We start from the raw sequence: 18,207 nt of genomic DNA, 5'->3' as shown, positions 1-18,207 counted from the left end.
GTTCACCTCAAATTATTAGAATTTCTTCCTTGTGAAATTTATATGCCCCTTCCTTACCCAAATGTTTCTTAACATTTTCTCAGCATATCACCCTAGCCTTATCTTTACACATTTTTGGCAATTTCTAAATTGATTTAGATTGTTAAACCTAAACATAATGTGTATTTGTTCCTAATACTAACGCTTTGTTATCTTTTATGTGATTAGGTAAAAAATAAGTTCCTAAAGATGTAAAGAAACTTGGGCATATTTGCTTACATAATAAAATGGGTTTATTCAAATAGGGGTTTTAAGCATTTAGGGCCTTTTCAATTGAATTTATGCATCATATATGGATTTGGGGGTATACTTTGTATTTAGGAGTAAATGATGATTGAAAATTTATAATTTCAATACACTTAAACATTAACTCTCTAATACCTGAAAATGATATAAAAATCACTTCATAAAATATTCTGAACATTTGACCATATATAAGGATAATAGAATATTGACTAGTATAATGCAGCTAGTAATAGGTCAGCCTCTTAAAGATGTACCTGTTTTAAGCTTCAGAGAGAAAGAAGGGAACTGAAATCAGAACGTGAACGGAACCTGCAAGAACTCCAGGACTCCATCCGTAGGGCCAAAGAAGATTGTGTTCACCAAGTAGAACTAGAAAGGTTGAAGATGAAGCAACTAGAAGAGGATAAACACCGACTTCAGCAACAGGTTGGATGAAAATACCTGTCATCTCTTTAAACTTAGAGTTTATTTGCATTCTAGAAATAATAGAAATCGTTCACTAAGGAGTTATAAAAATTCCCAGTAATTTGGAATATTAATCACATTTACTACACTGAGATTCAAATGTAAGTTGGATCTTCTTTTCCTGAAAGCTGAGGACTATATTGGAATAATCTTGCTTCCCTTATAATTATTTGTATGAGATTGTGCTATATTTTAGTTAACTCTCATCTTAAAATCTTTTGCTCCTTTGAGCAAATGTAGATATTCTTCATATATCACTGCACCAAGTTCAGTTAAGAACCAGATTTCATGAGAGAATTGTCTGTGCTCCTTTCCATTTTCTCACCTCTCAACCCATCCGCCTCAGCTTTCCATCCCCATTGCCCCAGCCAGCCAGTTGTCAGAGAAGCCACCAGTGGCTCAGTCACTATATTCAGTGGGTGTTTTTCATTTCTCATCTTACTCACACTTATTGACAGCATCAACACTATTGTTCTTGTTTTTATATATTCTCTTCTCTCAACTTCTATAACACCACTCTTCTTGTTTTTCTCTACTTTTCTGGCCATGCCTCAGGTCTGTTGCAGGTTTATTTTCCTTTATCTAGCCATTAAATGTTGGACTTCCTCCAAGCTCCAGACTTACACTCTGCTAAACAACCTTATTCGTGCCTGTGGTTTCAGAGACAATCTGTATCTCTGGGACTTGTGCATTTATATCTCAAAACTTTCCTTTGCACTCTCAACCCTTTATCTCATTGCCTTTTAGACATCTCTACTTGGGTGTCTTAAAGGCATTTAAAACCCACCATGATCCTCCTATCCATACTTGACCTTGCTGTAAGTATTCTTTACGTCAGTAATGGACCCCTGTAACCTGTTCTTCCTGTCGCAGCCTGAGTGATATTTTTGAAACTTGGAATCAAGACACCCTCCTCTAAAACTGTTCAGGGTTGTCTTAATGCTCATAGAATAAAGATCAGAATTATTACCTTGCCCTACCAGCCTTTGCATAGTTTGGACCCAGCCTACCTCTCTCACCTCATCTCCCACTCTTTCACCTTTTCTGTGTGCTCTCCAGCCACACTCGTCCTCTTCAGGTCCTCAGGCATACCATGCATGCTTCACCCTTAGGATCTTTGTGTGTGCTGCTTTTTCTTGGCCTAGTGAACTATACTAATCCCTCAGTTTCCAGCTGAGGCATCACTTTCCCAGAGAAATCTTCCCTGACCCCTGCTGTCCAAGTCTAGGTCAAGTTTTTGTTACATGTTTTCTTGGGGTATTATTCTCTTATTCTATTTCTTTATGATATGTTATAGCAGTTTGTTTTTATTTTCATTAGTGTGATAATTTGATCAGTGTCAGATTATTAGTTCCATAAAACTGTTTTGGTTTCTGTCTGTATGCCTGGAGCCCAGCCAGTCTTCAGCACGTAATAGGGGCTTAATAAATATTTGCTGGAAAAAGGAAGGCTCAGGCTGTTAAAAATGAAGCTTATCTGTCTTGAAACATTTCAGTGTAGATTAGATATGTATGATGAATGCCTCTGAAGTCTTTACTAAATCCTGGCATGAAGAATAGTTTCCATAGCAGTTCAGGGTCAGTTAAGATCATATTATTTAGGTGGTTATAAATACAAATTTGATTGTAATTGTGGTGGTCTCACGTAAATTTATGAAAGATAAAGTTGTAAAAGTGGGCAATTGTGATGGGATTCGCCAGTAATGCTTCTCTTCTACCACTTATCAGGGAGATTCAGCCATCTAGAACAAAGACTTCTAACATGTATTAGAATCACCGGGAGAGCTCATGAAAAAATCCACGTCTCTACCCTGTCCCAGACTGGTATAATTAGCTTACAATGTTGTGGGAAGAACCTTGGCGGGAAGAACTGGTATTTTGGAAAAAATTCCCCGGGGCACTTCTAAAACATAAGCTAAGACCTGGGGAAAAAACTCTGGTGGGCAGCAGAAGTTTCTGGGATGCCCAAATTGCTAAGTCCATGACTAAACATTAACCCTTTTATATATAAGAAAACTTTTTAGGCCCTTACTCTGAACCAGGTTACATATACTATACACACAATTCTAACTGGACAGGTAGAAGGGACAGATAGATACACTATCAGTGCAAGGTGATGAAGATAAAGTATATATATTCAAATATGTGATGAAGATAAAGTATATATATTCAAATATGTAAAGGCATTTATCAGAACTGAAAAAAATCAATGTAATTTATAGACCACTTAGCAAAGGAAAAAGAACCCACTATGCCTAGTAGCTTGATTAGTAATTCTTAATAGTAGATTGATAATGTCCTGAATGGTCAAAAAAATGCCAAATATTAAGTTTATTAGTTTTTGTTTAAAACAAAAATGTGACAGAGATTCTTTAGAGAGGTTTCTGTTCAACTTTAAACATAAAATTTACATGTTCAAAGAGGTAAACTTCAGTTATATGGAAAATTTCCATGTGTGGAATACTCATTACCTAAAGATGCTAGATAAATCCTAATTAGAATTATTGATAATTATTAGCATAAAACAAGACTTTATTATTGGTAATTTAAGTTCCATTTTTCCCACCAATTTCCTCAGTATTTCTCATTTAGTTAAGTCTTAGTCTTAAAGAGATAATTGGGTTATCTAAGGATGGCTAGTCATATTGGTATATGTTTTCAGAAAGCATCTTTAAACAGTGCTTCTTTGCATTTGGTTAGAAAAATCCCACATTTTAAAAGAATACCTTTATATCTTTTTTTCTTTTTCTTGGAAGTTTTGAAACTGTTCTAAGGGAAATTACAGTGTTTAGTCAAGGCAGTCTCTTTTTTTTTTTTTTTTTTTTTTTTAAATTTAAGGAACTATTCACTAGAGCATCATTCTAGGGGATGAAAAGATCTGAATTCTCTTCATGCGTCTCCTAGTGACTAGCTCACTAGCTCTTTGGCACTGCCTCAGTAATTTAGCTCTTCGATCCTCAATTTTCTTACCTATAAATAGGAAGGGACTGGGCCAAATAATCTGTAAGTTGTAATAGTATTGGATTTATGAAATTCATACAGTATCAAATTATAGGGACAATAAACAATACTGCATTAAAATTACTTTCATCAATAATCAGGTGTATCTATAATGCTCAATTTACATGTTGCATTTTTAAAAATTATTTTCAGTATTTTTATAAACTGACTTTTCCATTTGCCATCCAAAATTTAACAAAAATATTCTCAAGATACTGGTTTTATAAGAATTTCATACTCCTATAAAGTTTTTGTATATTGTTAATCAGTTGATTTACTGAATTTTTAAGATTACTAGAGATCTTAATTTTCTTCATTATACTTTATGTATTTTCTAAATTTTCTAATATAAACATGCCTTAAAGTAAGAAAAAAATGACACTGAACTTTGCATACTGCTGTTTTAAAGTGGCTATAATTTTTTTTAATACAGCTCAATGATGCTGAAAATAAGTATAAGATTTTGGAAAAAGAGTTCCATCAGTTCAAGGATCAGCAAAGCAGCAAACCAGAAATTCGGCTACAGTCTGAAATAAATCTTCTCACTTTGGAAAAGGTACCCATGTCAATTTATGGCAATTTAATAGCCTTAATGATAAATTTATAAAATAAAAAATGATACTTGCATATACAATGTAATAACATTTAACTGTAGTATTCTGATATCAAATAAGAACATATCAGAGAATTTGAGGCACATGACATTGTCAATACTTGAATTTCATAGCTTTTATCAGTTATAGCCTATACTACAGTCCTTGGTTACAGACAACAGAACTGAGTAAGTAACTCTTGGACTAAAGGAATTCACAAACCTGTCAAGAAAGCTAAAAAACCTGGGGGAAGCAAGTCATGGACCCATCACAAACCTGTCAAGAAAGCTAAAAAACCTGGGGGAAGCAAGTCATGGGCCCATCCTGTCATAAAACAGTCTACTCAGGATGCTACTGTTGGTGCCATGACTGCCATGTCCCTGAATTCTGTCTCCCCTGATTCTAGTGTTAGGCTGTTGAACTCTCAGTTTTGCAGTAGCCATTGTGAATACCCTGTCTCCGTATTAATGCCCTTTAGATTCACTGTCTCAGATAGGAGCACGCATTTAAATCACAGGTCTGTACTCTACTCTTAGTTTGGAAGAAGGGATAGCCATCCTATTTTGCTTTCTGCGGTTGGAAGCCAGGTCCTGACTCTCATTTATATTGGGATTCCCCACAGACAGAAGGTTCAAGTTCTACACATTACAAAATGTGTAATACCCAACAGACAATCTAAGTTTGACAATATGAGCTCTTGCATTTTAAAGTTTGATAAATTTTAGGCATTATTAAAAAGGTATAGCATACTTAAGAAAATAACAGAGTTAATAATAAACAGGAAAATAAGCTTTAGAAGCTTAAGGATTTGTCATGGCAGCCATTGCCTGTCTGTTCCCACTCAGCATTGTATTGAAGGCTTCCTTGCCCTGTCTCTTCTGTAGATTCAGCCACTAGGGGACACTAACAGAAGATTGGTAGATAGGAGTTGGGAAGATGCCAGAGTAGTTCTTTCTTCTCTCTCTTTCTGCCTCTCTACTTCCCTTATTTTCCCTGGCAGTAGTTACATCTTTTTATGGTTCCATCTCCCACCAGGCATCCCTTCTCCAGCTTCCTTTAGGCAGTCTCCACTGTGGTTCTAGCCCACTGGACGTCCCCAGTTTGTGGGTTGCTTGTATTAAGAACTACTATTTCCTGGTACCTTTTTGTAGTCCCTCCTACCTAGGAGAGGTGGGGGCTTCTTGCTGCTGATCACTGGGTTGCCTCACCATATCCTCTTTGGCCTTTCTGCTCTTCCTTTATCTGTTGAAGCAGTTTTCTGTATTAAATTACTTCCGATTTCTAGATTCCTGGCAGGATGCTGATTGATAGAGTTGGTTTTTCATTATCCAGCGAAGATATATGCTATTTATGATACCATGCTAAATGCCATTATGAATGATTCAAAAATGTTCAGGATACCGTCAAGTAAATAACAGGTTACAGAAGGAGACAAGGAACATACCCAAATAATAATAGCAAAAGGCAAACGAGCAGATATCGTCTAACTTTCTCTTACTAAATGCCATGAGTCCAAAGGGAAAACAAAGTCAACTTCTGAAATGAACACACTAAGTATAAAGAAGGAATGACATTGGATATGGAGCCTAAGAATAGGTGAAACTTTAAATAGGTAAATATGTGGGTGAGTTTATTCCAAAAAGAAGTACTGAACAAAAGTATAAAAAAGATTTAAAAATCTATTGTATATTTGGATAGCTGCTTGACTAGAACCTAGAGTCTAATCATTATAGTAGTATGGTTTACCCTTGAACAACATGAGTTTGAACTGTGAGGTTCCACTTGTACACAGATTTTTTTCAGAAAATACATTCTACAGTACCACATGACCTGTGGTTGGTTGATTCCTCAGATGCAGTACCACATATTCAGAGGGCAAACTGTAAAGTTGTAGGCATTTTTTTGACAGCATGGAGGATTAGCATGCATACCCCTGCATTGTGCAAATGTCAGCTGTAGTTTTAAAATAAATGTAGGCCTGATAAGAGAATGCTGGAAATAAAGGTAATTTTCAGCCATATGAGGGAAGACCTTAGATGCTTGCTTAAAGAATTCATATTTCATCTGGTAAGAAAAGTCAAAGATTACTCTCAAATTTATAAGATTGGCTTAATGGATGTTAATAGAAATGAAGATTTTCGATGAACTTTTTTGGAGAGATGGAAGTTGTAGAGAATTCAGATTTTAGACATACTACATTTGAGATGCTAATGCAGTAATCTAAGTGAAGGAGTTAACTAAGTGGTTAAAAAATAAGAAAATACAGTAGGGAGAGAAAAGGGCTAGACAAACAGATTTGAGAGTCATTTGAATAAAGTAACAGCTTACAAGTATATGCAATTGCTTAAGGAGTGTTTAGGAAGGCTAATTGATGATAAAACTTAGGGGGTTGTTCAGCTTTGAGAACAATCAAGAGTTGGGGAAGGAGGCTAGTGAGATTTAGAGAAGTAATAAAAACAGTCTAGTGCTGTGCCCAAAAGAAAAGGGGAGTTTAAAGAATGAGGAAGTGAAAGTAATCTCTCATGATGGGCAAGTCAAGAGGGGTTGAGGAAAGACCATGTGTTTGGCAGTTAAGAGGTCACTGCTTTTTAAGAAGCCAAACTGCAGAAGGTTATAGAAAGTTTGGCTTTGAAAAGAAAACAAGAAAAGGGCTTCCCTGGTGGTGCAGTGGTTAAGAATCCACCTGCCAATGCAGGGGACATGGGTTCGAGCCCTGGTCCGGGAAGATCCCACATGCCGAGGAGCAGCTAAGCCCGTGAGCCACAACTACTGAGCCTGTGTGCTGCAACTACTGAAGCCTGCACACCTAGAGCCCGTGCTCCGCAACGAGAAGCCACCGCAGTGAGAAGCCCGCGCACCGCAACGAAAAGTAGCCCCTGCTCACCACAGCTAGAGAAAGCCCACGCACAGCAACGACGACCCAACGCAGCCAAAAATTTAAAAAAAATAATAAAATAATAAATTTCAAAAAACCCCAGAAGACAAGAAAAAATGTACCCCAAGGGCCTAAAGCTCTTGAGAAAAGCTTATTTAGAGGTAGGAAAATCAGAGAATATTTTTAGATTAAGGACAAGAAATTAACAGCAAGGAGAAATTGAAGCTTTAAGAGAGGAGGGGATGGTTGGAGCATAGATATAAAATTTAGCCCTTGATATGACTATTCAAGAGGCAGAAGGGTGCATATACAAAATTTGGAGACAAGAATAAGAGTGGTTAAAAAAAATTGAGTTGAAAAGGGTATTGTATTAACTGCTTTCTTCTAGCATTTCTGAATTCATTAAATGTTTCTGCAGCTTGTCAAATGCCATGCTATTTTTGGTTCCTCTTCTTACCCCGATATCTTTAATTGCAAAGTCTTGTTGATTCTGCTTCTTACATATCTGGACAATCTCTTCATTCTCCATTTTTGGCCTTCTCATTTCTCTACCAGTGACCTTGAATTTGAATCAAACTGGACATTTCCCACCCCTTTTGATTAAACCAAATATTAAAGTATTTCTGTTTTTATATTATGAATTATGTGGCCTGCCAGAGATATTTGAAGTATTCAGACAATATCTCATCAGTTCTCACAAGTTCTCTTAAGTAGGTGTCAAGAGTATTTCCATTTTATCTTGGGGAAATTCAGGGCCAAATATCTCAAAATTGGAACAGAGGGCTTATCATATTCATCTTTTCTGAATATATACTAGATAATATCACCATAGAAATAATTGTAAGTGATTTTTAAAAATTTCTTCTTCCAATTACACTTCTACCAAAAGGATAAAAATCACCAAACATATTACAAATATAAACAGCACCATGAACTTGTTAAGGGAAAAAAAAAATGAAACGGAAGTGCCTTTATATCAGACCTAATGAATTCATCCACTGTTTTTAAATGCCTAGCAAAACAAGGCTTCTCAGCTCTTTTGAACATTCTTTGTAAGTTTTTTTGGAGCCAGAAGAGGGCAGAATCTTATTTCTTAAGCAACAGAGATAAAAGCATAAAAAGGAAGACTTAAGTGAAAAAGTACCTGATTTAGTCTACAACTTCTGGTTATGTCTGATTGAGAGCTTTTTTCTTTTCTGTTTACTTATCTCTTCAGTATAACACAAATATTTCCGTTTTCACTGAAATGGTCTAAAAATAAGTTAACATTAAGATACAGTTTTACCAAATGCAATTCTTGATTCCCTTAAGAAGTGAATAATAGTTTGATGTGCTTTTAGCTAGGAAAGACTTTTAGATGGCTTAAAAACAATTGGAACTTTAAAAAAATAAAATAGGGAAAGCATTATAATTTAGTAATGCATACAGAAGATTAAGACAGAAACTAAATTTGTGTATTTAAGAACATTTAGTGAGTATCTACTGTGTCTTAGGACAAAGGGAAAAATGAGAGAAAAGAAAAGAGTAAAAGTATGTTATCCTTTGGGGACCTCACTTTTTTTTTTTTTTTTTTTTTTTTTTGATGTGGACCATTTTTAAAGTCTTTATTGAATTTGTTACAATATTGCTTTTGTTTTATGTTTTGGTTTTTGGGCTGCGAGGCATGTGGGATCTTAGCTCCCCGACCAGGGATCGAACCCACACCCCCTGCATTGGAAGGTGAAGTCTTAACCACTAGACTGTCAGGGAAGTCCCTGGGACCTCACTTCTAGAAGAGTTTGTAATATAATTGGGGAGATGACTCAGAGAACCTTAAATGACCATATATAATCGAATACCAGGGAATGTGATAGGAACTCTTTGCAATTCAGAAAGAAGTCATTTGGTGTTCAGAATATAGTAGTTTTAAGACAGCTCCATGGAGAGGTAGAATTTGAGCTGAATCTGAAGTTTTAAATAAGCAATGAAGAAAAAGAATCGACAGGCTCAGGAAGTAACTTGGACAAGGTGAGAATGTAGGGGAGACAAACCCAGTGGTTGGAGTAGAGGGTTTCCTGTTGAGGAATACCAAGAAAGTAGTAGAACAAGTAGGATGGAAATTATATCTCGGAGTGCTTTAACACCTAGGCAGAGGAGTTTAGGCTCAGTCCTGTAGGCAAGTAGCAGCTGTTGTAGATTTTTTAGTAGAGAGTAAATTGATGTAATAGTGATTTGCAGGATTTGTAGATAGAATACGTTTGAGGCTGAGCAGACAAGAGATGAGATAAGCCTGAGCTTAGGGAATGGTAGAAAGAACATAAAAAAATAAAACTGGAAAATAATTTCAAGGGAGAAACCTATAGTTTTTTGTGACACATTGGAACTGGGGAATAGGAAATTAGAGGCAAAGACAATGCCATGCCTCCAGTAGAGAATTAGAGTTGTGGGTATATCAAGGATAGAAACAGGGACATTGAGAATCAGTGAGTCTGTGCTTGGTCTTCACTAGCCTCTGAATTGATTCTAGGTCCTGAGCCAAGTTTTAATTTGAGTCTGTAATTTGGCTTATGATTTAAGTCAAAAAAGCCTTCCAAAAGTCTCATATCTACCCACAAAAAGGGCTCTTAACTCGAGGTCTTTGAATGCCCTGAAATTGTGTCAGAATTTTGGCTGCGTACCTTTTTTTGGGAATTGGGTCTATATATTTCTTTAGAATCACAGAGCCATCTGTATCCTTAAAAAAAGTTAGGAATCACTGATTTGGTAGTTTGGGATGAATTAGAAAAATGATGTGTAATGTCTCAGATTTGTTAGCTACAATTTTTGTTTGTTAAGAATAAAGACATATGTTTTGATTATATATGCATTTTAACTTAGTGTGTACTACTGTGTGAATATCAATGCAAATGTGAGTTATTTTGATAATCATGGCAAAACTGATAAAACCTCCCCAGCTTTTTCTGATGGAGTCAGTTCAGTGGGTATAAATGATCTCTCTAGGTTGTCCTAACCCTCATTCTGAGGCTCGTCCAGGATACTGTACCTTCTCCAAGACCCAGGGACGTGATCACTTTTATAATTGAATACTATTCTTTTATCACTCAGTTATAAACAGATTTTTCTTTTCCTCTGAGATATGTCCTCTTGTTAAAATTACCAACTAATATGTATAAGTCTTAGAGCATAAGTGGAAGAGATCATCTTTGATAATCTCAGAGTATTATTCAACTTAAGATGTATGAGTATAGTTGTGAAATGTCAACACATTTAAATCCAAGCACTAGGGATTTGTAAAGCAGAAAAGACCTTGACTCCATGAAGTCATATATTACTTCAGAGAACATTCTGGTCTTTTGTGAAGGGATTTTGGCAATCTGCTTTTCCTTTCATTTTATTTCCTTATGAGCTTTCTGAAGTTTGAATTTTTGGATAGTGTCTTCGATTTTATTTTTCTGCAAAACATTAGGGGTTGTGTGTATGGGAAAAACTAGACTTGATATAAAAAATTAGACCAGTTTAGATTAACAGTATTTTACTGTAATTCATCCATATTATTACCTTATCACTTAAATAGTAGAACTGTCTGTTGGCTACATGAATTTGTTTGGTACTTGGTTTGAAACTTTGAGAGAGTACATTCCAAAACCTAGCCAAGTTGGCTTCAATTCATACACAACAGATTGCCTGCTGCAAGTATAAATAACCGTATTTTAAAAATCAAATCTATTTCGTGCTTTTCTTTATATATTTGAGGAAAAATAGAAAATAAAAGTTAGATGAGTGTTTTTAGGAGCATTATTTTTCTTACTCTTGGGTTTATTTTAACATTCTTAAAATATTTTTGACTTTGTACTCTTAGTAAACTGCCTTCTGATAAAACAGTTCACTGTTTTCATCATTCTATGATTTTTGCCAAAATAGAGGTATAAAAGTATCTCTACAAGCTCTCTTCAATGTAAGACAAAATTCCACATAATGATAGGTCTCCAAAAGGAATAAGTTGGTTTCAAGGTTGAGAGTGTCAGCTAAATGGAATGCTAACAACTGCTTTTTGTTATATATATTAAAAAAATGTATTTTTCACTCTGTGATCTTTATGTAATATATATGTTTTAAATACATTTATAGTAACTGTCTGGAGGTTAAGACTGATTCAGTTCCTTTTAGTATAGGCTGTTAGACAGTAAAAATACAACTATATTTTAAACAAGAAAATGTTCATGTGCCATAATATTTACAGTAAATTATATAACAGTTTTAGATGATGTCGTATGTTACACTATATAAACTCTTTTCTTAAGCCAGAGTCTTTGTATATATTATCTTTCAGTTATTGTACACAGTGGTATAGTGTTTCACTTGATATGATTTTAATCACTGTTAGGTTGAACTTGAAAGAAAGTTGGAATCTACAACTAAGTCTAAGCTGCATTACAAGCAGCAGTGGGGACGAGCTTTGAAAGAACTTGCCAGACTTAAACAGGTATGTAGTTTATAGCTAATGATGGATTATTCTTTTTATGTCTTTCTCCCTTGATTTTTTTTACAAGTTTGCATATTTGGCAATATCTGTTAGGTTCAGATGTCTGTATTTAAATGTCCAGTTCTGTATTTGAGATTAGGCCCCACGCCCCTTTTTTTAATGTGTAAGATCCTCCTTTATAAAAACTAAAACTTCTAGGTCCTTTTTCTTTTCCTTTTCTTTTTTTTAAAGCCAACTATCCTCTTCCCCACAGCAAGTTGGGAATAATTTCTACTTTCACTTTAAAAACTACCATTCTTTTTCTCCTTTTACTTTCACTTATAAAACTACCATCCTTTTCTCCTTAGTATTAATTTCCTTCTATTGGGAGTGCCTTTGGGGGGAGAATTTTAAGAACATATTTTAAAAGTCATTCCTAGGAAGACAGTAATTTATTCATTTAAAAAAAGGGATCATGGGATTTTTGCATAATTTTACAAGAATTTAAAAGTGAGAGTAGTTTCCTAAATTCTTTACATTACTTTTTTTTTTCCTTCCTGGTACCAGGTAACAAATGCTGTTAGCTTCCTGAGGAATTAACCTTAATTTTGGCTATAATTTTTTCAAATTATTAAGATCAAATAAAATATGAGCAAGATTTTTTTTTTTTTTGAATCTCATCTAAACTTTTAAGGATCATTAGTGGTTAGTTTATTCTAAGTTTTGCTTTTCTGAAATGTGTCCATTATATGCTGAATGAAATTTTGGTACGTAGGGTCTCTCAGATTTGTATTTTTTTTTTTAAGGTGTCTCCCAAACCATCAAATGTCATTAAACATCTTTGTGGTATTGTACTAAATGCTTATTTACCACCTTCATAGAAGAGTATGTACTAGACTGCCTGAGAATAAATAGTGCAGTTTGCCATAACATAGCTTTTAGATGAATTGAGATTGTAAGCATAAGTATAAAATAATATTACACACACTGAATATGTTTTATAGATGCTCACAAGACTAAGGATAGATGAATGAATAATCATATATAGTACTGAGGGCCTCCTGTGTTCAAGGCACTGTCCTATATTTATAGATACAAGATACAAGTAAAACATAGATCTTTGCCTCAGGGAGCTTGCAGTTTAGAAATAGGGAAGAAAACTATAAATATAACATTTACTGCCAAATAGTAAGAGCCCTGAAAAGACCTGTACAGAGTACTCAGGAGGGGAAGTACGTCTATTTAATAGAACTTAGAACTTAGGAAAGGTGTCATAGAAGATGAGATATTTGAGATGGATCTCTGGAGAATTGGTTGTGATTTAGGAAAGCTGTGGGGAAAATGTTGCATATACAATGAATAGAATGATTATAGCAAGGAGGCACAAAGTCAGAAAGCATAGACTCTCCATGGAGAACAGAGGAGGCCCCATTTTAGAGGTCATTTCAGGAAATAAGGACTAGGTAGCAGTGGGAACATGACAAGGAGATTATTTTAAAAGACATGGTTTTGGTAGATTCTATACAGTACACTATACCTAATCAGAATGCAGAGTGGAAAGTCAAAGATGATGTCAAGGGTTCAAGCCTTAGTGTCTGGAAAGAGAGTTTTCCAGGATTGGAATGATGGTTATTAAGACAAGAAGCTGATTGAGGCATGGGGAGGAGACAGGACTTGCAGATTTGAACATTTTAATTTTTACAGAAAGAAATTCAGCAAGCATTTAGAAATACGGACTGATGTTGGGAGGATGATTGAGCTTAATAACATGAAGGAATCCTTTTGCAGAGATGATAATTGAAGATGCAGCAGATAGAACTTAGAATTCTTATGTTTAAGGAGGAAGGAAAGCTGATAAGTGCTTGGTATTATGCTAAGCCCTTCATACGTTTTCATTTGATCCTAACCAAGATCCCTATAGAGCAGGTAATATTTCCATTTTATAGATGTAAAGAAACAGATTTAGAGACATTAAGTAAGTTGCACACGATCACACAGGTACTAAGTGATAGAGCAAGGATTAGACTCATTTGACTGGAGTGCAGCCTCAGGCTCTTCCTGCTTTATAATGTTATGGTTTAATTCCATAGAAGCCACATAATGAAAGAATTTCAAATAGAACAAAGTGAGCTGTGGAAGACATTAGGGATTTCTGACAGAGTGAGTATTGAAGCAGAAGTCATGATTTGGCCTATCATAAGCAAGGAAAATGACATCACTGACAGATAGACTAGCTCTGGTAATGAGAATTAAAGTGACTTTGAAAGAGAATAAGCTAATATAAAGTCATGATGGCAAGATATTTAAGTTACATTTAGTACTACAGGGAGGAGTCCCTGTGGAATTGGGAGCAAGGAAATAATGTGGTGAGAGTGGCTATTAAAAATAATAGGATACAAATTCTACTGGAGGCAGCATACATAGCAGTTTAGAACATGGCCTTGGAGTCAAGAGAGCTGTATTGAATCTTGGCTATACTTCTTAACTACCTCTGTGACTTGGGGAATATAATTTCTCTGATTAGTCTCCTCATTTGGAAAATGAAAAATCTTACCTCACAGGTTGTTCTGAGAATTAAATGAGTGGTCTGTAAAGCATTTAACACAGTGTTTCGTACATAGTGTATGCTCAATAAATGGTAACTGTTGTTAAAAGGATATGAGCCATAAAGCTATTGTGTAGTATTCTTGGTTTCAGTCATTGGGGACCTAATCAGATGGTAGCTTTGGAATATTGATGAATAGACCAAATATTAGAAGGATTTACAACTGAGTAGCTGAAAAATGACAGACACCAACTAAAAATTGAAAATTTTTAGGTCTCCAAGATAGGAGAATGTTGTTGTTATATAATAGTAGCAGTGGGGAAGTGAGGTTCAATATAGTTTGAGTAATAACAGTACTTTGTAATTTGGATGGTAGATTTAATATAGATGTTCTGTAGAAACTGACATACGGGGAAAAACCTATGTTAGGGCTAATTGTGCAGATATGCAATACTGTCAGTCAGTAGGTGAACTTACTAAAGTTAGGTGTAAAGAGATGAGAGTGCATTGAGTCTGAAGAAACATCTATAGTTGTTTCATTTGTTCATTTTTCATTCATCAAGTACTTATTGAGAGCCTACTGTGCACCTTGCACAGTGGTAGATGCTCTAGATACAGCAGGTCTCTCCCCACAGCAAACTTAAAGGGCTGATATTTAACAAGAACATGGCAGGGTGGTAAGAAATGCAAATGAAGTTAGCATAAATAATAGAAAATAAGTATTAGAAAAACAAGAGGACAGTGGGTTATCATTGTATTTTGTCATTCAAAGCTGAGGGAGAAATGGTTCAAAAACGGTGTTTCAACTATCAGTATTAGAAAAAGGAATCCAAACTGGAAAAGTAAAACTGTCACTGTTTGCAGATGACATGATACTATACATAGAAAATCCTAAAGATGCTACCAGAAAACTGCTAGAGCTCATCAATGAATTCGGTAACACTGCAGGATACAAAATTAGTGCACAGAAATCTCTTGCATTTCTATACACCAACACCAAAAGATCAGAAAGAGAAATTAAGGAAACAGTCCCGTTTACCATCACATTAAATAACTAGGAATAAACCTACCTAAAGACCTGTACTCTGAAAAGTATAAGACATTGATGAAAGAAATTGAAGATGACACAAACAGTTGGAAAGATATACCATGTTCTTGAATTGGAAGAATCAATATTGTGAAAATGACTATACTGCCCAAGGCAATCTACAGATTCAGTGCAATCCCTATCAAATTAGTAATGGCATTTTTCACAGAACTAGAACAAAACTTTAAAAAATTTCTGTGGAAACACAAAAGACCCCAAATAGCCAAAGCAATCTTGAGAAAGAAAAACGGAGCTGGAGAAATCATGCTCCCTGACTTCAGACTGTATTACAAAGTTACAGTCATCAAAACAGTATGGTATGGGCTTCCTTGGTGGCGCAGGGGTTAAGAGTCCACCTGCCAATGCAGGGGACACAGGTTCGAGCCCTGGTCCGGGAAGATCCCACATGCCATGGAGCAACTGAGCCCGTGCACCAAAACTACTGAGCCTGTGCTCTAGAGCCCGTGAGCCACAACTGCTGAGCCCGCGCACCTAGAGCCCACGCTCTGCAACAAGAGGAGCCACCACAATAAAAAGCCCACACACTGCAATGAAGACCCAGTGCAGCCAAAAATAAATTAACTAATTAAAAAAAAAACACAGTATAGTATTGGCACAAAGACAGAAATATAGATCAAAGGAACAGGATAGAAAGCCCAGAGATAAACCCACACACCCATGGTCACCTAATCTATGACAAAGGAGGCAAGAATATACAGTGGAGAAAAGACAGTCTCTTCAATAAGTGGTGCTGGGAAAACTGGACAGCTACATGTAAAAGAATGAAATTAGAACACTCCCTAACACCATACACAAAAATAAACTCAAAATGGATTAAACACCTAAATGTAAGGCCAGGTACTGTAAAACTCTTAAAGGAAAACATAGGCAGAACACTCTGACATAAATCACAGCACTATCTTTTTGGATCCACCTCCTAGAGTAATGAAAATGAAAACAAAAATAAACAAATGGGACCTAATCAAACTTAAAAGCTTTTGCACAGCAAAGGAAGCCATAAACAAAATGAAAAGACAACCCACAGAATGAGAGAAAATATTTGCAAACAAAGCAACCGACAAGGGATTAATCTCCAGAATTTACAAACAGCTCATGCAGCTCAATATGAAAAAAACAACCTAATCAAAAACTGGGCAGAAGATCTAAATAGTTCTCCAGTGAAGACATACAGATAGCCAAAAAGTACATGAAAAGAGGCTTAGCATCACTAGTTATTAGAGAAATGCAAATCAAATCTACAGTGAGATATCACCTCATACCGGTCAGAATGGCCATCATCAAAAAGTCTACAAACAGTAAATGCTGGAGAGGGTGTGGAGGAAAGGGAACCCTACACCTTTGGTGGGAACGTAAGTTGGCACAGCCATTATGGAAAACAGTATGGAGATTCCTTAAAAAACTAAAAATGGAGCTACCGTATGATCCAGCAATCCCACTCCTGGGCATATATCTGGAGGAAACCATAATTTGAAAAGATACAGGCACCGAGTGTTCATTGCAGCACTATTTACAATAGCCAGGACATGGAAGCAACCTAAATGTCCATTGACAGAGGAAAGGATAAAGAAGATGTGGTACATATGTACAATGGAATATTACTCAGCCATAAAAAAGAATGAAATAATGCCATTTGCAGTAACATGGATGGACCTGAAGATTATCATTCTATATGAAGTAAGTCAGAGAAAGACAAATACCATATGATATCACTTATATGTGGAATCTTAAAAAAAAATGATACAAATGAACTTATTTACAAAACAGAAACAGATGCACAGACATAGAAAACAAACTTATGATTACCAAAAGGGAAATGTTGGGGGGAGGGATAAATTAGGAGTTTGGGATTGACTTATACACACTATATAAAATAGATGATCAGCAAGAATATAAGCACAGGATTGTATAGCACAGGGAACTCTACTGAATATTATGTAACAACCTAAATGGGAAGAGAATTTGAAAAAGAATGGACATTATTGTATGTATAACTGAATCACTTGGTTGTACACCTGAAACTAACACAACATTGTAAATCAACTGTACTCCAGTATAAAACATTTAAAAAAAATAATATTAGTATTAGATATGAAATCATTTCAAGTTTTAAAATGGAGAGTAGATTGGGAGGAAGTGGAAGACAGTGCCTACCACTGAAGAAATTTATGCAACTTACGAAGGATAAGATCTAATGCAGTGGTAATTACAAGGCATTACCAAAGTTAGTAATGAAAAGATGGAAGCCTGTGAGCTGTTGATAGGGCATTTCTTCTGGAGAAATGAGTGATTAATTATCAGAGCATAATTTCATTATAATTGTTATGTTTCTTATTAAGAAATAACCATGCAAAAATTTATTACTTTGAGTAAATTGATTTTTAAGTTATGTTCATATGTGTATGTTGACAGATGACATTGTTTTCACTGTTTGAGGTGGTTTTTCAAATGTAAGAAAATAATCTTCTGAACAAAACCCCCCCAGTTCATGGACTGAGACTCTTAAAAAAAGGTTCAGTTTAAAAGGCTCCCACCCAAGCACCCCTCCTTCCTAACAGATGCATTCTCATACGCTTTTGCTATCTTCTGGATTTTTCCTTTAATTCATTGTTTTCTATTTACTCTTTTTTCCTAAGTTTTTTCTACCTTCTTGCTTAAAAAGCATTGGCAATGTAATTTTAACTATTTGTGCCTAATAACAGAGGATATCACAAAAGTTCAGATGCCTCTTTTAAGTTACTGTTAAGTGAATTAAGAACAAAAGAAAACATAGTGTTAAATTCCTGGTTCAACTCCAGACTTCTACTTCATGAAAGAAAATAGTCTCATTCTTTGAGTGCAGTAATCTTCATTGCAGACCATTTCTATTCCTTATCCCAGAGACTTTCTGCTTTAGAAA

At 35.4% G+C, this 18,207-nt stretch overlaps 1 protein-coding gene across 2 annotated transcripts in view; it reads left to right on the top strand.

The window, feature by feature from the left end:
• Nucleotides 1-18,207, top strand: part of CEP120 (centrosomal protein 120) — a 79,238-nt gene that overhangs the window by 44,204 nt on the left and 16,827 nt on the right. For both annotated transcript variants that reach the window (XM_081233274.1, XM_081233273.1), the window contains exons 16-18: nt 550-711; nt 4,183-4,305; nt 11,581-11,679. In XM_081233274.1, coding sequence (XP_081089400.1) covers nt 550-711; nt 4,183-4,305; nt 11,581-11,679 — 384 coding nt within the window. The remainder of the gene's footprint in view (nt 1-549; nt 712-4,182; nt 4,306-11,580; nt 11,680-18,207) is intronic.

This window comes from Mesoplodon bidens (genome assembly GCF_964165515.1).
Source record: "Mesoplodon bidens genome assembly, chromosome: 4".
In the NCBI taxonomy this organism is placed as follows: domain Eukaryota; kingdom Metazoa; phylum Chordata; class Mammalia; order Artiodactyla; family Ziphiidae; genus Mesoplodon; species Mesoplodon bidens.
Note: the sequence above shows the minus strand (reverse complement) of the source record. Positions and strands in the feature narration are given on the sequence as shown.